The 21,272-nt window shown below is 48.9% G+C and overlaps 2 protein-coding genes across 2 annotated transcripts in view; one reads left to right on the top strand and one right to left on the bottom strand.

The window, feature by feature from the left end:
• Window positions 1-1,486: 1,486 nt before the first annotated feature.
• On the bottom strand, window positions 1,487-5,128 carry OAZ1 (ornithine decarboxylase antizyme 1). The gene is given in 6 exon segments (XM_066566296.1): window positions 1,487-1,929; window positions 2,038-2,123; window positions 2,615-2,787; window positions 2,896-2,982; window positions 2,984-3,041; window positions 4,944-5,128. Coding segments are annotated over 6 exon segments (651 nt in total). The 5' UTR covers window positions 5,060-5,128; the 3' UTR covers window positions 1,487-1,798.
• Window positions 5,129-5,446: 318 nt separating this feature from the next.
• Window positions 5,447-21,272, top strand: part of JSRP1 (junctional sarcoplasmic reticulum protein 1) — a 40,377-nt gene continuing 24,551 nt past the window's right edge. Inside the window, exon 1 of the mRNA XM_066566299.1 lies at window positions 5,447-5,481. The gene's annotated coding sequence lies outside the window, so the exon portion shown is untranslated. The remainder of the gene's footprint in view (window positions 5,482-21,272) is intronic.

Raw genomic sequence — 21,272 nt, 5'->3', positions numbered from 1 at the left:
TTGCAGCGTGGGTGACCCCCTCCCCCTTCTGCCAGGAGCATCCAAAGTCAGCAAAACGTCCCATGGAGGCAGGACCAGGCACATTCCACACTCCTGTACCCGTGGAGAGCAGAACATGGCACAGGTACCACATTGCAGAGGAAAACAGGGATTTTTCCAGATAACCAGAGCAGGAGTTCAGCCCTGTGCCACCCTGTTGTGCAAAACAAGGACACCCTCCTCTGGTCATGCCACCACCATGATATCCAGGAATATCCTGAGTGGGAAAGGACCCTCAGGGATCATCAGTGCAGCCCCTGGCCCCAACATCCCCACCCTGAGCAGCCCTGGGAGCTCCTGGAGCTGTGGCAGCCTTGGCACCATTCCCTGGGGAGCCTGGGCAGGGCCCAGCAGCCTCAGGGGGAGAACCTTGCCCTGAGCTCCATGCCAAATCTCTCCCAGCCCAGCTTTGGGCAGTTTCCCACTGTCACTGGCCTTCTAAAAATCCCTCCAGGATCAGCACAATTGTAGGGCCACAAGAGAATTGGGAAGAGTCAAATTAAAGAGCCCAACAAGAGTCCCCACTTTGCACCATCACTGCTCACACACCCCAGTGACTCTGTGCTGCATCTCCGAGGAGTTTCAGAGAACATTTCAGTGTATTCCATGGGATCCCAGCACTGCTGAGCCCAGGGATGGCTGTGGGAGAAACTTTAGGGCCTCACTCACACATTTCACAGCACTCAGAGACTTCTACTCACACCCAGCAGAACCTGGTGAAAAAATAAACTCATCCCAAGGATTCCCCCTGCTCCAAGGTTTTATAGGGGAAAGATTCATCAGCTCTAAACAAGCCTGCAAGTACTGAAAAACATGGAAATACCACAGTTTAAAGCTCAGCCCCTTTGGAAACTTATTTGTTGTCATTTCAGTCCCAGGTTTGTTAATTCCAGCATCTCAAGGAGCCCCTTTCCCCCAACACAGACACCAAGGGGTGTCTGTGGAGCCCCAGCACAGCCCCCTCCTCACCCTTCAACCCCCCAAGCATCCTTGGTGACACCACTGAGGTGCAGCAGTGCCACAAAACTTCCCAGCTCACAGCCAGAATTCCTGCACTCACCTGCACACACTGGAAAGGCTGCACTGTTACAGGAACACTATAAAATTCCAGGTATTTAAGTTGCATATTTGGTATTTAAAGCAGCCATGGGTCGAGCTGATTGTGTTTCACTTGAGACTTCCCAACCAAATCACACCCTGAATATCCTCCAAAATACTGGCAGAGCAGGCAAGCACTGCTCCTAATTAGCACACCTGCTAATTATTCACTAAAATTCGACTTTTCCAGGATTGCTGGATTATTCCAAGCCCTGTCAGAGCAAACCCATGAGTTCCAGTCAAGCAAAGAACAAGCAAAGCCTTTCCACACCTGCAACTTTAATGGTTGGGGCAGTTCCAGAGCCACCTCTTCAAGAGTGCAAGTCTTTAAACAGCTTAAAACCAGCAATAAAAAGTAAAATATAAATTTTTATTTAGAATTAAAGCAAATACTTCAGTATCACAAACACAATATTAAACTTCAAGAAATATACTGCTAAATTTGGAGGGAGCATTTATTTTTGCACAACCACGACATGCGCACAAAATCCAGAGAAAGATGTGGAGTCTGAAATTTTCAACATCTCACCACCAAAGCAGCTGGGTCACACTAGGTTTTCGTACAAGAGTTAAGATAGACTGGAATAAGATGTTGACAAAATTTCTACAGAATCATCTTTTATAGACAACAAGAAAGCTCTAAAGAGGCAAACATTGCAATCTAGTCTTCTTCTGCTGAGTCTCTCTCAAACGTGTAGGCCATGAAGCAAGCATCTGGTCTCTTGGGGACAAGGGGATGCCCTGGTCTCACAATCTCAAAGCCCAAAAAGCTGAAAGTACGGAGCAGTGCAGCTAGAAAATAAAGCAGGAGACAGGTTTCACCCATGGGATAGTGAAAAAATCACCTGAAATTTCCACCAGAAGGCATTTTGTGTCTCTGGAGGCGCAGGGAACACCCACCTCTGTCATCTCTGTTCTTGTGGAAACAGATGAACACGTGCTCAACTCGGAGCTGTTCTTCAGCAAACTCGAGAAGAACTGCAAAACTGCAAGAGAAACAGCAGGGGTTCAGTGCCCAGGGCATGTCCTGGGATGGGAGGGACCCAAGGGACCATGCAGGCCAAGCCCCGGCCCTGCACAGGCACCCCAACAACCCCACCCTGATTGCTTGAGTTCTGGCAGCAAGTGCTTCTTCAGAGAGTTTCAAGGCCCTGAGAGCCAATCCACACAAGAATTCCTAGGGAAGAGGCACAGGTTGGAGCCTCACACCACCAGATCCCTGAAGCCCAGGCAGGACTCCTCAGTGGCACAGAAAAAGCTGATGGAGCTGCAGTGACAGACTCAAACAGCCTGGAAATCTCAGTTCCTAAACCAGCCTGAAACCCCAGACTTTGGTTCTGCCTGCAGCCCTGAAACCAGGCTCACAAGAGAGCCTTCAAAACCCAAAATTAAACTTTAAAAATACAAAGAGCAAAGTGTTGTCCCACCCCCCTGAGAGGCCTCGTGCTAACTCACAGCCAGGTTTTCCCTGCCCCACCTGTCCTTGCTCCCCTCAGGCAGAGCACCACTGGGAATTTCAATGTAGAGGTTGTTGTTGTTCAGCACTGCTCTCCAACTGATGTGTTTGGCATCTGTAAGCCTTGACTGGACATTGAGAATTCTTGTCCTGTTGTTAGGTGTTAGTTCTTCTGTGACATTCAGCCGATTATCCTGCAGCAGGGACAAGAGCAGAGTGATTTTCCTGCTCGTTTTCAGAGGAAGGATTGAAGCAGGGAATGTTAGCAAGCTCACCACGAGCTGATTGCACCTCATACTCACCGAATAAAATAAATTAGCTGAAAGATTGTGATCCCTCTGACTATTCCCTCGCCCACCTGGGATCTTCAGGGGTGGGTGAGGGACATCAGGAGCACCACCGAGGCCCCGGACCCAGGTTACTACAGCAATTGAAGGGAACCCTGGAACTGCAAAGGGAACATGGTTACACAGGCTTGGGCAAAGCCCTGGGACCTGCAGGATTCAAACAGTGTTAAAAAACCCAAACCTAGGCCAAAGGACTCCTCCCAGTGCGAGTGGGAAGATAAAGGAAGCTCCACACCAGGGAGCTGCCACTGCAGTATTTTGAGTGAAGACTCACTTGGAGATGAGAAACGCTCAGGCTGGGTGAGCCAGGTGTGTTTCTGTGCCAGGGCAGGCCTGATGTGAGCTCAGGAGAACCTTCCTGCAGGAATTTGCTGTTTTTCTGCTCTCCTTGTTCTGAGGCAGCACAAACCTCCAGCCCAGCAAGGCAGGGATCACTTTTTTCCCCTGGGTTATTCCCCACCAGACCTTCCCAAGAAATTCCAGGGAATTTCAGTTTGAGCTGATGCCACACCTGAACCTCTGCAAAACCTCCAAACCTCTTCCCACTGAACTCCTCAGAGCGATCCCACAACGCTCAGCACTCGAGGAGAAAAAACACTGCATTTCTGAAGGTGCGAGGAATATTTTTAAGTTTCTCCCCATCCTTTTCAAGGCTGTTTCACTCCTCCCGTGGCAGAGCAGCGCTGGCCCCTCCCTCTGCACCATCCTTCACCCGCAGGCTCCACTCTTGAGTTGCGTCATCTCAGCAGATGCAGCAATCGAGGCCCTTGGGGGAATTTTCACAATCGTCCTGTCTCCGGGTGCCAGCAGCAGCCACTGCAGCCATTTGCAAATCCGAATAAACAGCTACAAAATAATCCACCATTTTGCACCCGAGTTGCGGGGTTTGGATTGGTTTGGGGGTTTTTTAAATTTCTTTTTTGGTTTTTTGTTGGTTTTTTTTTATTTTTTTTTAATGAGCTTGAAACTTGTGATGAATAATCCGTATTTAAAAGGCTGGAAACGGGCAGAGAGGTTAAATATTATGTGCTGGAAGGTAAATTATATTTATATTTTTAATATGAAGCAAGGGTGTAACAACTGCGAAGTTTTATTAAAAATATAAAATCTGAGCTAACTGAACGCGTTATTTTAATTCAATGAGTATCCAACCCATTATTTTAAGCTCTTAGAAAGAGACGTTTTTCTTTAATATCAGCATTATTTATTTTTATCTGAGAATGACTGTGAACTACACATTTTTAATTTCCCCCATAAATAAACGTTTAAAACCCTTTTCCAAAAGTGTGCTGTGGCAATCTTCAATATTTTCACCTTTCTGCCCAAAAAGGTGGTGCAGAAGGAAGGTTTGCATCCATAAATATATTTTACTGATGTTTACGTGCTCTTAGGGAGAAAAAAACCAATCTTTAGCTCGCAGCTAAATATAAAACGGTTAAAGAACTCCTTGCACAGTCCACACACGAGGTGGAAAGGGCAGCTCGATGTCCTGAGCATCCACCGCTCCACACCAGCCACCTTAATTCAGGTATTTTCTTTCTTCCCAGCACCTGTGGGGGGTGTTTTAATCTTTCGGTTGAGTTTTTAACCACCAGCTCTCGTAACACTCTTACCCTCGATTCGTTTTGCGGAGTATCCACGGTTACATAAGGGGATAACAGCCTTCAATCCTTCAATATCTTTGCCTAATTATTGTTTTCCCCTCGCCCCCCCCCCCCCCCCAGCCCTGTCCGGAGCCTCCCCCAGCCCGGGGGTGCCCTCAGGGGTCCCTTCCAGGGCCGGGGCAGCGTTGGGGCCTCAAAATCTCCTTTTTTTTGTGCTTTTTCCACCCTCCCCTGCCGCCTTTCCCCGCGGGGCCAGGGCCAGGCCGCCCCTCCCCCGCTGGCCACGCAGCGTCCCCCGCCCATCTCCGACCACCAGGGAGGCGACAACGAGGATGAGGAAGAGGAAGGAGACAGCGAGGGCCCAGCGGTGCGAGGCTGAGGGAGGCCGCGGCGCCTCACCTGCTCTGTCCGGTACTGAGGCTCAGCACAGCGGGCATGATGGTGCTTTTATTCCCCTCTTTCTCTCTAGCGAAGCAGTGGCTGTTGAGTATCCGTTGCAGGGAGGATTTCACCATCCGGCCGCTCTGGTCCGAACCCCGAAACCCTCCGCCGCCTCCGCCCCCCTCTCCCCAGGCGCTGCTACACAAAATGGCACCCCGGTCCCCCCTGCCTCGTTATATACCCTCCCTCTGTCACGCCCCCTAAGAAGCCACGCCCCTCAGCGCGTGCCACGCCCCCGCACGAGAAATCAGCTTTTATTGGGCAGTTTAGGTGTCTATTTAAATATCTCGCTGTTTATTGGCTAAAAGGAGTGCGGTGGGAGGGACATCGGCTGGGGGTGCCGCACGGGAGGCGGGGGAGAGCGGCGCGTGATTGGCTGCGCGCGGCGCGGGCGGGGCGGGGCCTGGCGGGGCATCGGCCGGCGGGCGCTCCGCAACCCCTCACTGCCCTCGGAGCCGCCGGTTCGAGTCCCGCTCCCGCGCCCCGCCCGGCTGAGGTAACCGGGGGGGCTGGGGGAGGAGCGGGGTGTGAAGGGAGCACCGGGAGGGAGAGACGTGAAGAGTCATGGAAAAACACGGGCATGTCCGTAGGGTGCAGCCCTGGGGCTGGAAGCGGCGGAGAGGCGGCCGCAGGATCACCTGTGGGACCCCCGGGGGCATCGCGCCCTCAGGGCTTCGCACGGAGCTCTATGCTGAGGGAAAGTTTTAATTAAAAATTAATAATAAACCCACCACAAGTAGTGGGGTGGGTCCCTGAAAAGTCGGGTTCTGGAGTTGTGAGCTGGTTTTGTTTGGACTGCTCCCCTTTGGGCTCGCTGTAGTTTATGGATTTATAGGGGAATAGGGATGGGGAGGAGTTGGTTTGTGGGTTTAGGATGGAATAAGGATGGGAAATAGTTGGTATATGGATTTATAAGGGAATAGGGATGGAGAATAGCTAGGTGAAGGTTTTATAATGGAATAGAGATGGGTAACAGTGAGTTTATGGGTTTATAGTGGAAAAGGGATAAGGAATGGATGGTTTGTGGATTAATAGGGAAATAGGGATGGGGAAAGGTTGGTTCATGGATTTAGAGTGAAATAGGGATGAGGAAAAGTTGGTTTATGGATTTATAGTGGAATAGGGAAGAGGAAGGGTTGGTTTATGGATTTATAAGGGCGTAGGGATGGGAAATGGTTGATTTATAGGGAAGTAGGGATGAGGAATGGTTGGATCATGGATTTATAGGGGAATAGGGATGAGGAATGGTTGGATCACGGATTTATAGGGGAATAAGGATGAGGAATGGTTTGATTATGGATTTATAGGGGAATAGGGATGGGGAATGATTGGATCGTGGATTTATAGGGGAATAGGGATGGGGAAGAGTTGGTTAATGGATCAGTTGGGGACTAGGGGTGGGAATTGTTGACAGTGACGATCTTTTAGGCTAAAAAGACTTTTTTTGCTCTGCTTCATGACAAAGTGGATAAATTCTGGTTATTTACACAGCAGAAGTTGGGCTCATCCCTGTACCAGCCAAGCCATGCCCTCTGCTTTCCATCTCCTGCCAGGGGCTTGGAAATCCATGGCTTGGGGATGTGGTTGGGTCTTTGTGCAGTCCCACAACAAGAACAGTCCCGAGGAAAGGATGGGAATTTGGAAACAGGACACCCCCACTGCTCTTCTGGATGGGACTGATGGAAGCAGCTTCATGCCTTGGGGGTGAGGGTCAGCCCTCAAAATCCAAAAGCCTTCAAAATCCATTTTAAAGCAGGAAATGTGCACAAAAAGCTAAATAGGTCATCATTCCCATGGGTTTGGGAATCAAATCTTTGGCTGAGCCATTTCTGATCATTTCAGCCTGCAAACCAAGGCAGAGGCACATCCAGGGCACATCCTGAGGCAGTGGATTTTATCCTGTATGGAAAGAGAGCTCAAAATAATGGTGTAAGTGATGGTGCTTGCAGGCAGGGATGCCTTGTAAGTTAAGTGGGGAAAGGTGTTTATAGAACCAAATAAAACTGCTAAAGAGACATTGTAATGGTTTTAAAAATCATGGTTTTCCATTAAAAAACTTATAGATGGCTGCATTTCTTTTTTTTCTTCATCAACTCAGGCCACAACACACCTGTTTTCTTGCCTGCAGCTACCAGAGCTGCATTTGACCACTTCTTAGGGGGTTTTATTGCTACCTTTATTTTTATTTGCTTGAAAATATCCCCATCCAGGAGCTCTGAGCACAATGGATTGATCAGCTCCACTTTGCAGAGGGATCATTGTTTAAACCTCCACCCACGTTTTGTGTCCTGAAGCTGCTGGGATAACCCAGGATGGAACAAAGTGTCCAATAAAAAAAGTCAAAATTAAAACCAAAAATTCAACAGTGTTTGCTCTCCTGCAGCTCAGAGAAGCCTGGCCTGGCCAGCAGCCAGGGAAAAAAATTCTGGGAGTCTTGGAAAGTGAAAGGGATGAGAAGAAAGTCCTTTTCCTGCTGCAGGCATCTGCACTCAGCTCCCAGAACACGACATAAACGGAGCTTGTGCTCACCTCAGCCTCGAGGGTGTTGATTTATGGAGGGGAAACTCTTCTGTTTAATGCATTGCCCAGAGTCCAGCCTGAAACAATGGCAGAGCTGCAATTCCGGAATATCCGGAGCACACAGAGCACATCAGAGGAGATTTAGCAATTCCTGGTTTGTGTGTTGTGCTAGCAAGGTTTTCCTGCTGGGGGCTGGAGGTGTCAGGGGGTGGAAGGGCTACATCAGCACTCGGTGATAGATTTCATTATTTCCAATAATGGCATTTATTATTGCTGTAGTAATCCTCCTGTAATTCCTTATAATGGCTCTGTGTGAGCAGAATCAGCGCTGCAGCTGTTTCCTCTTCCCTGAGAACTGGGAACAGCTTTGCCCTCTGAATCCCTGTCACCTCCATGGTCCATCACTCCATTTCACAGCTGAGTGCCTGGAGAGCTCTGCAAAAGCCCAAGCAACCTGTGCTGGGTTTGTGTCAAACACCACGGGGGATTAGTTCCAGCTGCAGTTTTGCTGAGAGAGCCCAACTTCCACTTTAGCAGAGACACTGATTCAGAAATCCTCACACAGAAGCCTCTGACTCACAATTTCAGGATTATGGCTGAGGCAGTTGGAGATGTTGCCATCCCCAGCTGGTTTTTGCCATGACTGCCCCTCCTGTGGCAGAGTAACTCTGGAGCAGGGTTGTTGCTCCAGCTGCATTCCCAGTTTGGGATCTCAGTCCCTGGAATTACCTGATTCAGGGGGCAGTGAGCCCTGACAGTCTGAGCAGCCCAGCTCTGCTGTGGCACAGCTGCTTTCAACACACAGGGAAGATCCACAGCATCCCAGAATATCCCGAGCTGGATCCCACAGGGATGATCAGTGCAGCCCCATCCCTGCACAGCCACCCCAACATCCCCACCCTGAGCAGCCCTGGCAGCTCCTGGAGCTGTGGCAGCCTTGGCACCATTCCCTGGGGAGCCTGGGCAGTGCCCAGCAGCCTCGGGGGGCAGAACCTTGCCCTGAGCTCCATGCCAAGGCCTGGCCCAGCTCCAGCCCTTGCTGGGCTCGTGTCCCTGTCCCAGAGCAGAGCTCAGCCCCTGCCCCTGTGCCTGCCCTGGGCAGGAGCTGCAGCCCCCAGGAGCCTCCCCTCAGTCTCCTGGGCTCCAGCTGAACCAGCCAAGTGCCCTCAGCTGCTCCTCAGCCCTTCCCCAGCTCCGTGGCCCTCCTTTGGCCACTCTCCAACAGCTTTGGCTCCTTCTGATCTCGTGGTGCCCAAAGTGCCCCCAGCACTGGAGGTGAGGCTGCCCCAGGGCAGAGCAGAGTGGGACAATCCCTCCCTGGGCCTGGTGCCCCCAGCACAGGGTGGCCCTTGGGGCTGCCAGGACCCAGCAGTGACTCAGATCCAACTTGCCCCTGACCAGGACCCCCAGGGCCCTTTCTGCAGTGTCTGAGATGAGCCAGATCTGCTGTGATGCCTGGAACAGTTGCTGAGCACATCCCAAGGGATGCTCCTGCCTTAGAGGAGCTCAGCTTGGGCACCTTGGTCTGGTTCTCTGCATGTCTGCTGATTTCCAGGACATCTGGGTCCTGTTTGGCTTTGGGATTTGCTGCTGCATTTCTTTTTTCCTCAGCCCCTTCCCCAGCTCTGTGTCCCTCCTTTGGACAGCCTTGGATCCTTCTTTGTTTCTTTATTACATTGCATTTTTACAACCATTGCAAACAGAGGATCTCATCCACCACGTTCATCCCAAATGCTGTGCAGGTGTCCTCAAACACACAAAGTCCTCCCCATTCCAGCTACCACAGCCTTCCCCTCTCCAACAACTGCATTCCCAAGGACTCTCCCAGTCCCACAGCCAGGAGCTGGTGTCAGTTCTCAGCTCTTGAGGGAGCTCTCCAGAGAGCCCCAGCAGGTCCCAGTTGCTCTGTGCTCTTACCCCAAGCAGGTCACAGCAACTGGGCTGCCTGAAACCTCCTGGGAAAGAATCTTGTACAGCCTGAGTTACTCAATAACCAGAGCAGTTAATGAGGAAAGGACAGAAGCACCAACAAACTGATCTCTGTTAAGGATCCAAGTTGAAATTGTTTCAGGCTGAGAAAAGCCAAGGTGCTGATTTTCCCAGATTTTCCTTTCTTAGTTTGTTTCCTTCTGCTTTTTACCCTCTTTTCACAAAAAAAGGGTCTCAAACAATAGTTCAAATCACCAGTCAGTGATTCTTTGTCAAGCTTTTATGGATTTAACTTTCTGAAATAGTCTGGAGGATGAGTTTATTGCAGCACAAGGAGCAAACCAGATTAAAAACTGTTGGGAACGTATTAGAGCAAGAAATGGGTGTGGGATAAGTAACTGTCTTCCCTCTTCCCTGTGTTTTCAGGTGTGCAAGTGTTTGTGATCAGATAACACAAGATCAGTGCTTAGAAAGATGTTCAGGAGCTGAAACACCCATAAATCTCCCAAGGTTCTGAAATCCTGCACGTCGAAGGCACAGCTCTGTAACATCATTTATTCCAAGAAGGAGAGATAAACCCTTCTGTCATTCAGGTGATTAAAGCAGGATTAAATCACACAGCTGCAAAAACTGCTGCTTCTGCCTGGTTTTCTGCCACTGCTGGAGCTGAGGCTGCTCCTGCATCTGTGTTCTAGAGGAGCAGCAGAGCTCCAGGGATGGGGAATGGGACAAAAATCCTTTTTGATGAGTAGCAGAAAGCCCTGTGTGTTTTGTGCTGTGCTGCATCACGCTCTCAGGGCTCTCCTGGAAGGTGGAAATGGATGTTTGTGGCATTTAAGAGCAGCAGGGGAATCCATCCTGCTCTGATTTGCTGACAAGGGAAAAACAACATGAGAGAAAAACATGAGAGAAAAACATGAGAGAAAAACATGAGCTCCCTCCCAAAGCATGTGCACTCCATGCATAGCATTGTCCATTTAGTACCTCCCCAAAAATGGGAATAAAATACAGTAATTTATTGATTTATTGAAGCAGGTTTCAAATCAAGTGGGTCTGATTGCCTTTTCTCTCCATTCCAGTGCAAGAAGACTCTGCTTATTCTTGCAGTTTTGAGAGGTGTCTGTAGATGCAGCCAAGCACCAAAACAGGACAGAAGCTGAGGCAGAGATGTCATCAGGACATGTTTTCGTAGAAATCATTGTCTGTGATGACTTCACCCTCTGATTTTAGTCATGGAATAATTGAAATGTTCCTGTTGGTCAGCTCTCTGTGGAGACAAAGGACAGCAAAAGCTTGTGAGGCATTATCAAAACACTGGAGAGTAATTTTTCTACACTTATCAGACCTATATTTTATAAGTCTTAATAAAAAAATGGCTTTTAAATCTACCCCTCTCCTTCCTTAGTACTTCTGGTTCATCTCCTCACAGGTAACAGTTAAGTAGCAGTTATCTAATTTTAAATACTCCCCCACTAAATCACTCTTTAGTGTGTCAGAATCTATTCTGATCTTTGTGGGACAAGTAATTAGAACACCTTTCCTAGCTGGAAAAACTCTCATTTTCATTGTCATCCCTGTGAGAATGATTTCATTTGAAGGTCAGCCTTTCTGCAGACCCACTTGTGCTGGAAGGAGACTCTGCCAAATGAAGCTAGAATTTTTAGGTGTGTACCAGCACAGGGGAGAATTTATTTTTCCAAGATCTTTGTGAGATACTGAACTAGAAGAAAACAGTTATCAGGCCAACAAAAAAAAAAAAAAAAGAAAACTTTGGATCTCTGTTTTTCCACTTCAAAACAGCTGGCATGGAGAGGGATTGGATACAGATGAGGTAATAGATGTTTAAAATGCTGTAAATTCTCATTTATCTGAATGAAGGCTGGAATCCAACATCACCTGGGCACCTGGGAAAGGCTGAATTGTTCTTTTTGAGTCTGCAGGATCAAACAGAGCAGTTCCCACATAAAAATAATGTGGGAACAGGAAATCAGCTGGAAAGGGGCTTGGCCAAGAGCAAGAGCCACAAGAAACACTCAGAGGGTGGCACCCTATGATTTCTGGGAAGTGTGCAGGGACACTTTGATGTTATGGGTCTGCAATTAAGGGATGATGTTCCACAACGCTGATTCCTGTATTGATTTTTCTCTGGCTGTTGCTGCCAGTTGTGAACAAATGGCCCCGAGGAATTTGGAGGTGGTTGCAAAACAATGGAGTGAAAGACGTTGCAACAGCCTCCCCTCCCCACCCCATTTTCTGTTTCGTTTCTGCTGGGCCAGAGGCAGCTCAGCTCCAACCCCTCTCCCGAGTTACATCAGAGCTGATGGATGTTAGATTTTGCTCTTTTCTGAGATTTTTCAGATTTTTTTCTGAGATTTTTCATGCCCTTTTCTCAGTTGCCCAGATATGAGGCAACTGAGAGGCTTTTTAAAAACTTTTATTCAATGTTCAGTGTCCTGTGAAGGGTGAAACAATACAGATGTTATAGTTCACACCATCACAGTCAGAAGCCAATTATTACAATACATTTTAAGAATTTCTTGTCCTATCAGCTTTACCCACACCATGCTGTAAATGCCTTAATGCCAATCATCTAATATTACCTCTTCAAGGATAAATTTCTTCATTTTAAGAATTTTCTGCAAATCCATTTCCCACATTGGAACTCTTTGTCTTGCAGAGGAGTCACAGAGGGGAGTTAATTTGGGGAGGGAGTGAAGCCCTGTCCCTGCTGTTTGCATGGAAAGGGTGTTGGGGTCCTGAGCAAACCCTTTGCAAACCCCTCACAATCAATCCCACCATAATCAGCATTTCAGGCTCCCTGGACATGAGCATTTTCCTTCCCCTCTCTTATTTGCTGGAGCCTGTGTGGTGGATTTAGGAGTTTATTTTTTGTTTCTATTCCCCCTCCTCCCAGAATCCACCACCCCTCATAATCAATCCCATCATAATCAGCATTTCAATCTCCCTGGAATTCCTCCATGAGCATTTTCCTTCCCCTCTCTTGCTTGCTGGAGCCTGTGTGGTGGATTTAGGAGTTTATTTTTTGTTTCTATTCCCCCTCCTCCCAGAATCCACCACCCCTCATAATCAATCCCATCATAATCAGCATTTCAATCTCCCTGGAATTCCTCCATGAGCATTTTCCTTCCCCTCTCTTGCTTGCTGGAGCCTGTGTGGTGGATTTAGGAGTTTATTTTTTGTTTCTATTCCCCCTCCTCCCAGAATCCACCACCCCTCATAATCAATCCCATCATAATCAGCATTTCAATCTCCCTGGAATTCCTCCATGAGCATTTTCCTTCCCCTCTCTTGCTTGCTGGAGCCTGTGTGGTGGATTTGGGAGTTTATTTTTTATTTCCATTGCCCCCCTCTCAGAATCCACCACATAATCATAATATCAGAATCCACCACATAATCCACACTCATAATCAATCCCATCATAATCAGCATTTCAATCTCCCTGGAATTCCTCCTTGAGCATTTTCCTTCCCCTCTCTTGCTTGCTGGAGCCTGTGTGGTGGATTTAGGAGTTTATTTTTTGTTTCTATTCCCCCTCCTCCCAGAATCCACCACCCCTCATAATCAATCCCACCATAATCAGCATTTCAGGCTCCCTGGACATGAACATTTTCCTTCCCCTCTCTTATTTGCTGGAGCCTGTGTGGTGGATTTAGGAGTTTATTTTTTATTTCCATTGCCCCCCTCTCAGAATCCACCACCATCCCAGCTTTTCCTGCAGGACAATTCCTTGCTGGGAAGGGGAAGGGGAATGGCACAGCCTGCCTTGTTTTCCTCCAATTCCTCTTGTGCTTGGCTCAGGCAGCCTCAGGGATGAGGAAGTGCAGCTCTGCTTTTGTAACCCCTCATTTCGTTTGGAAATGTTATCCAAACAAACAGCTGCCAGCAGGATGAGCGTTAGGGCCTGTGCAGAGGCTGCTCTGTCACAAAGCAGCTCAGGGGGAGCTGTGCCTGCTGAAACATCTCACCCAGCAGCTCATTAACGTGGAGATACTCAAAGGAGACTTTGCCCCCCTCACCATTAGATCCTGCCTGTGATAAGAGCATTTACCAGCATATTTTCCCATAAATAAAATGAGCAGGCCTGGAGGGCAGGGAAGGTTCTTTTGCCTGGAATCAGTTCTATCCCACACTCACCCCTTTGGAGAATTGGGGCTGAGGGAACCAGTTCACCCTGAGAGCCAGAGACCTACAGGCTAAGGTGGATTTCTTCCAGCTCTGTGTGCTCCACACTGCTTTATTTTGGGGATAATCCACGTGGATTCTGTCACTGGCCAGAAATCCTTGTGCTCAAGGCACAGGGATGCTTCAGGAGGGACAGGAAGGTCCAATTTGGTAAAAAATTTCTTTTGCCAGGCTGGTTTTTCACCTGCAGGAGGGACAGGAAGGTCCAACTTTGGTTAAAAGGGTTTTTTTTGCCAGGCTGGTTTTTGACTGCAGGAGGAACAGGAAGGTCCAATTTGGTTAAAAGGGTTTTTTTTTGCCAGGCTGGTTTTTCAGCTGCAGGAGGGACAGGAAGGTCCAATTTGGTAAAAAGTTTCTTCTTTTGCCAGGCTGGTTTTTGACTGCAGGAGGAACAGGAAGGTCCAGCTTTGGTTAAAAGTTTCTTTTGCCAGGCTGGTTTTTGACTGCAGAAGAGACAGGAAGGTCCAACTTTGGTTAAAAGGTTTTTTTTGCCAGGCTGGTTTTTGACTGCAGGAAAAACAGGAAGGTCCAATTTGGTAAAAAGTTTCTTCTTTTGCCAGGCTGGTTTTTGACTGCAGGAGGAACAGGAAGGTCCAATTTGGTAAAAAGTTGTTTTGGGTTTTTTTGCCAGGCTGGTTTTTGACTGCAGGAAAAACAGGAAGGTCCAATTTGGTAAAAAGTTGTTTGTTTTTTTTTTTTGCCAGGCTGGTTTTTGACTGCAGGAGGGACAGGAAGGTCCAATTAGGTAGAAAGTTTCTTTTGCCAGGCTGGTTTTTGACTGCAGGAGGGACAGGAAGGTCCAATTTGGTTAAAAGGGTTTTTTTTGCCAGGCTGGTTTTTGACTGCAGGAGGGACAGGAAGGTCCAATTTGGTTAAAAGGGTTTTTTTGCCAGGCTGGTTTTTGACTGCAGGAGGGACAGGAAGGTCCAATTTGGTAAAAAGTTTCTTCTTTTGCCAGGCTGGTTTTTCAGCTGCAGGAGGAACAGGAAGGTCCAATTTGGTAAAAAGTTTCTTCTTTTGCCAGGCTGGTTTTTCAGCTGCAGGAGGGACAGGAAGGTCCAGCTTTGGTTAAAAGTTTCTTTTGCCAGGCTGGTTTTTGACTGCAGGAGGAACAGGAAGGTGCAGCTTTGGTTAAAAGTTTCTTTTGCCAGGCTGGTTTTTGACTGCAGAAGGAACAGGAAGGTCCAACTTTGGTTAAAAGGTTTTGGTTTTTTTTTTGCCAGGCTGGTTTTTGACTGCAGGAAAAACAGGAAGGTCCAGTTTGGTAAAAAGTTGTTTGGTTTTTTTTTGCCAGGCTGGTTTTTGACTGCAGGAGGGACAGGAAGGTCCAACTTCGGTAAAAAGTTGTTTTTGTTTTTGTTTTTTTTTTTGCCAGGCTGGTTTTTCAGCTGCAGGAGGGACAGGAAGGTCCAATTTGGTAAAAAGTTTCTTTTGCCAGGCTGGTTTTCGACTGCAGGAGGAAGAGGAAGGTGCAGCCTGGGGAAAGCTGCTTTGGGCAGGCTGTTTGCTGAGCTGCAGGCGGCCTCGTGCTCTCTGCATCCGTGTCTGAACCAATATTTACTCAGGGCTCTGTGTGCTGGGATTGTCAGCAATCCCTGCAGTGAGAGCAGGGCTGGAGCCTGCCCAGCTGAGCAGCTTCCCTTGTTTACATCTTTTTTTTTACAAATACTCCTGATTTCCAGGCTGGGAGAGGTGGCAGCGTGACAGCTCTGGTGAGCACCAGCCCTCCCTGCAGCAACCTGCCCATCCCTGAGCCTCTGCAGGCAAAAATCCTCTCTGGAAGGGGGTCTGGGCTGGCCTTGGCATCTCCCCAGGGAGACAAACCTCCTCTGGAAGTGACAAACCAAAGTCCAAAGAATTGGTGCTCCCTAAGGGACTGGCACTGCCATCAAAGGAGCCCCCAGGCTGCCACCACACTCAAGAGCGGAGGTTTTAAAATGAAAACAGCTTTAATTCAGTACCAGAATGTTCCAGTTTTATTTATGAAGCTGTTCTAGATACAGATGAGCTTCCCCTGCCTTCTGTTGGTCCTTCACTCTGGGAGAAGCTGAGGTTTGAAGGGTTCATTGCTCCAGGAGGGAGATGAGCAGTGCAGTGTTTCACTGCCTGTCCTGGTGTTTCCAGAGGAGCCAGACTCCAGGGAGCTCTTCATTCCCATGTGTCCTGCTCTGGGTGGCACACACGGACACCCTGACTCCTCTTTGGCTGAGCAAACCCCACTTCCAGCAGAGCTGAGCTCTAAACGAGAGCAGCAAAATTCCTAAAGTGCTGGAAGATAAAGAGGTGGCAGAAGGAAGGTAAAGACCCTTGAAATGACTGCTCAGGCTTGGAGCTGTGACCTACTTAGCTTGATTTCCTGCTCATGGCGACTTCTGCCAGCTACATCAGGTGATGAGCTGAAAATCTCCCTCCTCAGAGGTGTGTGGAAGACTGGGAATGGCTGCAAGTACTGGAAACAAACTGGACATGAGCTGAGATTTCATTGTGAAATCTGTTTCCTGGGGTATTTAGCCCTTTTCTGATTCCCTTATCAATGTTTGTCTCTTTTGGGGTCAGAATTTCCCTGGTGGGTTGTCCAGTGAGTAAATCCTGTCCGATTTTGGTGGTGCTCTGCCTTCCTGCTGCTTCCCTGCTCTTTTGTCCTACAGCACTTTCATTTCTCAGCTCTCAGTTCCTCATTCCCCTCAACATTCCCGTGTTCGTTTGGCTTCACACACAGCCTCACCTGGCTCCAGGATCATCACTCTCAGCCCATCTTCAGCTTTCTTGGGCTCTTTAGGGAGGAAAATATCACCAGGAACCCTTGAAGGAACAGGATGTGACAGGAAGCAATGGGAGCCACCAGGTCAGGCTTTAGTAAAATGCACAGAGCCACCACTCTGCAGCTCTGCTAAACCCAGGCTTGGGCTTAGCTTAAACCTGATCCCTGCAGGGTGGATCCCACAGCATCCCTAGGGCCAGGGGTATTTTTGTTTGTTTGTTGTTTTATTTTGTGGTTTTTTTTTGGGGGGGGGGGGGAGTTTGTTTGGTTTTTTGGGGTTTTTTGGGGTTTTTTGGGTCTTTTTTTTTATGGGTTTTTTTTTAGGGAGGGGTTGTTGTTGGGGTTTTGGGGTTTTTTTGGAGTCTTTTTTTTATAGTTTTTTTTTTTTTTAGGAAGGGGTTGTTGGGGTTTTGGGTTTTTTTGGGTTCTTTTTCTTTTATGTTTTTTTTTTTTTTAGGGAGGGGTTGTTGTTGGGGTTTTGGGGTTTTTTGGGTCTTTTTTTAATGGGTTTTTTTAGGGAGGGGTTGTTGTTGGGGTTTTGGGGGTTTTTTTGGGTCTTTTTTTAATGGGTTTTTTTAGGGAGGGGTTGTTGTTGGGGTTTTGGGGTTTTTTGGGTTTTTTTTAATGGGTTTTTTTTTAGGGAGGGGTTGTTGTTGGGGGTTTTTTTTGTTTGTTTGGTTGGTTGAGGGTTTGTTGTTGTTGTTGTTTTGGGGTGAGTTTTTTTGTTTGTTTTTTTGAGGTTGGAAGAGATCTTAAAGATCATCAAGTCCATCCTGAGACAGGGAGCCCAGGTTTGTGTGTTTAGGCTCCCCCTGTGGCCCCGTGCTGCCCCTTTGGAGCTGTGATTCCAGCAGGAGCCACCTCGTGTCCCCAGGGGTTGGGAAGCTGAGGGTGGGAGAAGGCAGAGCTGAGGTGGGAGCTGATCTCACTCTGCTGCTCCCTCCCCTTTCCCTGGGGAAAATGGACTGGGGAGAGTTTTTGAAAAGTCTCCTTTGTAAATAATATTCCAAAGAAAAATGTGCCTTTTAACCTAAATCATCTCTCCTAATCCTACCTCAGCTCCCTTTTTTAAATTATTATTTTATTTTCTTGATCTCCTTGTCGCCTTTAAAAGAATGGAAGATCACTTTGGCACTGATAATCATGTTTAATTCTCTTTTCTATCCCATTTGGCTTATTTTCCCGTGGTTTCTCTGCTGTTTTGGCATTGTCAGGTTTATGTTCTGCAATTTTAAGGTTTTAACTGTGATCAGGAATATTGCTGCTAGGGGCAACTGGATGCTTTTCCCATGTTATGGATGTGGCTGCAGGATATCACTTTACAGAAAACTGGATTTATTTGATCATTCTCAGGGTGATGGTGATGGACAGGAGCCACCCCTGACACAATGGCACCAAAACTCTGAGTATTTGTATCATTGCTCTCAGTGCCCCTGGGACTTAAAAAACTCTGAATTTTAACAACAATCCTTTCCTGAGGCTTCCATGCAAATGAACTTAATTAATATGATTAAGCCTTTATCATTCTGGTCCAAACTGTGATGCCAAGGCTGGGACCAGGGTGTTCAGCTGCTTCAGGAGGTGTTTCCAGGTGACTGTGGGATGTGCAGGGTCCTTGGGGTCCCTGCCAGTTCTGTGTCCAGTTTGGGACAGAGGGGGTCAGAGGAGCCCAATTTGGGTCACAGGTGGTGTTAGTCACCATTGTAGGACAAATAACAAATAACCCAAATCCCTGCCCTAAAAGAGGAAGGGATTTTCAGGAGCCCTTCCTGACAAAGCTGTTCAGAAAACCCTTCAGAGAGAGGGAGGCCAACCTTTCCCACACAATCCCTTCCAATACTTGGCTGTATTTACAAAGTATTTGGGCTTTTCCCCTTAAATCCATGGCTGCTGTTCATCCCTCACTTCCCACAGGCAGGAGCAGTTTCTCTCCACTCTGTCCTCACTGGATTCTGACAGGACACATCCAAAGTCTTTTCTTTCATCCAAAATACTTATTAGTTCCAATGAGGCCTTTTTTTCCATGACTTTTTTTCCCCCTGACCTCCAGGTAGAACAGCTCTGACGCATTGGGAGGAAACTGGGATTTGGGAAAACAAGCTGAACTTCATTTTCCTTGGAAATCAGCTATTGTTGCAGCTCTCCCAGATCCCTGCTTCTTGGAATGTTTTGAAAAGCTCCCAAGGCATTCCCAAGGCATTCACAATCCTTGGACTGACTTTTCAAGAGCTCTTGGTGCAGCTTTATGGGCACATTGAGCATTCTCCACCTGCAAGGTTTGGCTTCCCAGTTTGGAGACCTGGATGTGGAATGTGTTTGCTGTTGGATAGGGCAGGGAGGGACCTTCTGAGCCCAATCCTGCTGTCCACACGTGGTCCAAGGACTCAGAAAGGCACAGAGCTCCCCCTTCAGCCCCCAATGTGTCCCTTGCACAAGCTGGGAGCTCTCAGAGTTACAAAGCTCCTTTATAATTCCAGTTTTATTTATTTAAGCCATTTTTTTTCCCCCAGTTGGTTTCATGCCAGCATTGTCTTTATGCTCAAATTGGCATCTTGGCTTTCTCTTGGTGCTTTTGTGTGTAGCAATCCAACCTCTTTGTTTTGGTAGGCAAAGCAAACTGAGACTTTCCTCTGTAAATCTTCCTTTCTGCTTTCCCTGCTTCTTGTCAAGGAAGCCTCTCAGCCATCCAGAATCATTCCCACACAAGTTATTTACAGAAAGCATCTCTGCACGACCACCTCAGTGCCATCACCTCTTAGGTAGAACCCAAGTGTTTCTAAATTCATTTGCTGGATGTTGGAAACAGAGCTAAAAAAGCACAAACACCCAAGCAGAACAAGGAGGGAAGAGTTTGGCACATCTACATGGCAGGGTTAGGATTTGACAAGGATCACAGAATCATGGAATGCTTTGGGTTGGAGGGACCTCAGAGCCCATCCAGTGCCACCCCTGCCATGGCAGGGACACCTCCCACTGTCCCAGGTGCTCCCAGCCCTGTCCAGCCTGGGATCCAGGGGCATCCTCTCTGATCTTCCACACCATCAGCTCCTTGCAGGCTCTGGCATCCTCACTGCAGTCGTGTCCTTCCACTGGGGACACAAACACAGTGGCACTGCCCCCTCTGCCTGCTCAGCTCAGCTCAGCTCAGCACAGGAGCTCCCCAGGCAGAGGCAGCTCCTCCCTGGCCCCTGCAGCCACAGCCACACCTGGGAGCACCCTGAGCCACAGCTGGGCATTGAAAGAATTCCACACAATCCCAGAATGGTTTGTGGGTTATGGTTTGTTCAAGCCCACCCAGTGCCACCCCTGCCATGGCAGGGACACCTCCCACTGTCCCAGGCTGCTCCAAGCCCTGTCCAGCCTGGCCTTGGGCACTGCCAGGGATGCAGGGGCAGCCCCAGCTGCTCTGGGCACCCTGTGCCAGGGCCTGCCCACCCTGCCAGGGAACAATTCCTGATTGCCAATATCCCATCTCAAAGTTGCTGTTGGATCCTCACACTGGATCCTGTGATCCCTGGGGGTCTCTGCTGTGATGTTCTGTTGGAAGCTGCCCCCAGTGCTCCGGCAAAGGAATCCAAACCAGCCCTGGCTGAGCCCCTGCCTCGGGAGGATGGAGGTGGAAGGAGTTTGGTGGAAGGAAAACCTCACTCTGCACCACAAAAATGTTGCTTAGAGATCTCCCAGCAGGAGTCTGGGTCTATTTAGCTCCTGTGTGCTGATCTTTGATGAGGAACTAAGAATTCTTGTGGGTTTTTTTGTGGAAACTGGGGGCTTTTCATATTTCTTCCCAGCCAGAGCTAAGGGTCCTCTTGACAGGATTCCCACAAGACCAGAGGTGTTGTCCCTTGAGCCCTGAGTGCTCCCAGAGGGTTTAACAGGCACACCCCAGGGAAGAGGAGCCAAAGGGGCTCAGAAATGGTGCCATGAAGTGATGTGCAAGAGCAGCAAAGCTGCCAGACCAAACCACACCTCCTGCTGTCCTGCAGACCCCAGAGATGGACATTTCAAAGCTCTTTTAGGTTCAGAAGTCTGAAGCTCTTACTTGGGGCAAGTCTGGGCTATAATAGTTGATCTTTTCACAGGTTTGACATGTGGGGAGGGATTTCTGAGGACCCTTCCTCCTGAGGGGACTGAGGGTGAAGCTTGGAGTGAGGGATCAAATTCCTCCCTCTAAAGAGAGACTGGGAACAAGGCCTGCAGGGACAGGAGCCAGGCAATGGCTCCCACTGCCAGAGGGCAGGGCTGGATGGGATCTTGGCAATCAGGAATTGTTCCCTGGCAGGGTGGGCAGGCCTTGGCACAGGGTGCCCAGAGCAGCTGGGGCTGCCCCTGCATCCCTGGCAGTGCCCAAGGCCAGGCTGGACAGGGCTGGGAGCAGCCTGGGACAGTGGGAGGTGTCCCTGCCATGGCAGGGGTGGCACTGGATGGGCTCTGAGGTCCCTTCCAACACAGACCATTCCAGGATTCTTTGAAAGGAGTTGGGATGGGAAGGAAATCAGGGACCAAGGGGAAAAAAGGTCCTGGCAAGGCTTTGCTTGACTTGGAGTTGACCCCTCTGTCCTTCAGGGCTTGACCCCACTGCCAGGTCCTGTCCCTGCCCCAGCACTGCCCAGCCCCTTCAGGGGGATGGTGCTGAGGGTGCCCAGGGCTCCCTGCTCCCCTCTAAAGCCTCTCCCCAGGTGGTGCCAGGATCCATCCTCAGCACCAGCACACCCTGTCCCCAGGGAGCAGCGCTTGGATGGGGCAGGGGTCTCAGTGTGAGTGGAGGGGCTGATCCCAGGAGAAATCGGGCACAAGGCTGGAGCAGGAATCGCTGTGAAGCCACAATGTCCTCCTTCCTCCCCCAAACTCTCTCTGCACCAAAACCAAAGATG

Source organism: Molothrus aeneus, chromosome 27 (assembly GCF_037042795.1).
Source record: "Molothrus aeneus isolate 106 chromosome 27, BPBGC_Maene_1.0, whole genome shotgun sequence".
In the NCBI taxonomy this organism is placed as follows: domain Eukaryota; kingdom Metazoa; phylum Chordata; class Aves; order Passeriformes; family Icteridae; genus Molothrus; species Molothrus aeneus.
The sequence above is the reverse complement of the archived record's forward strand: the minus strand, read 5'-3'. Positions and strand labels throughout refer to the sequence as shown.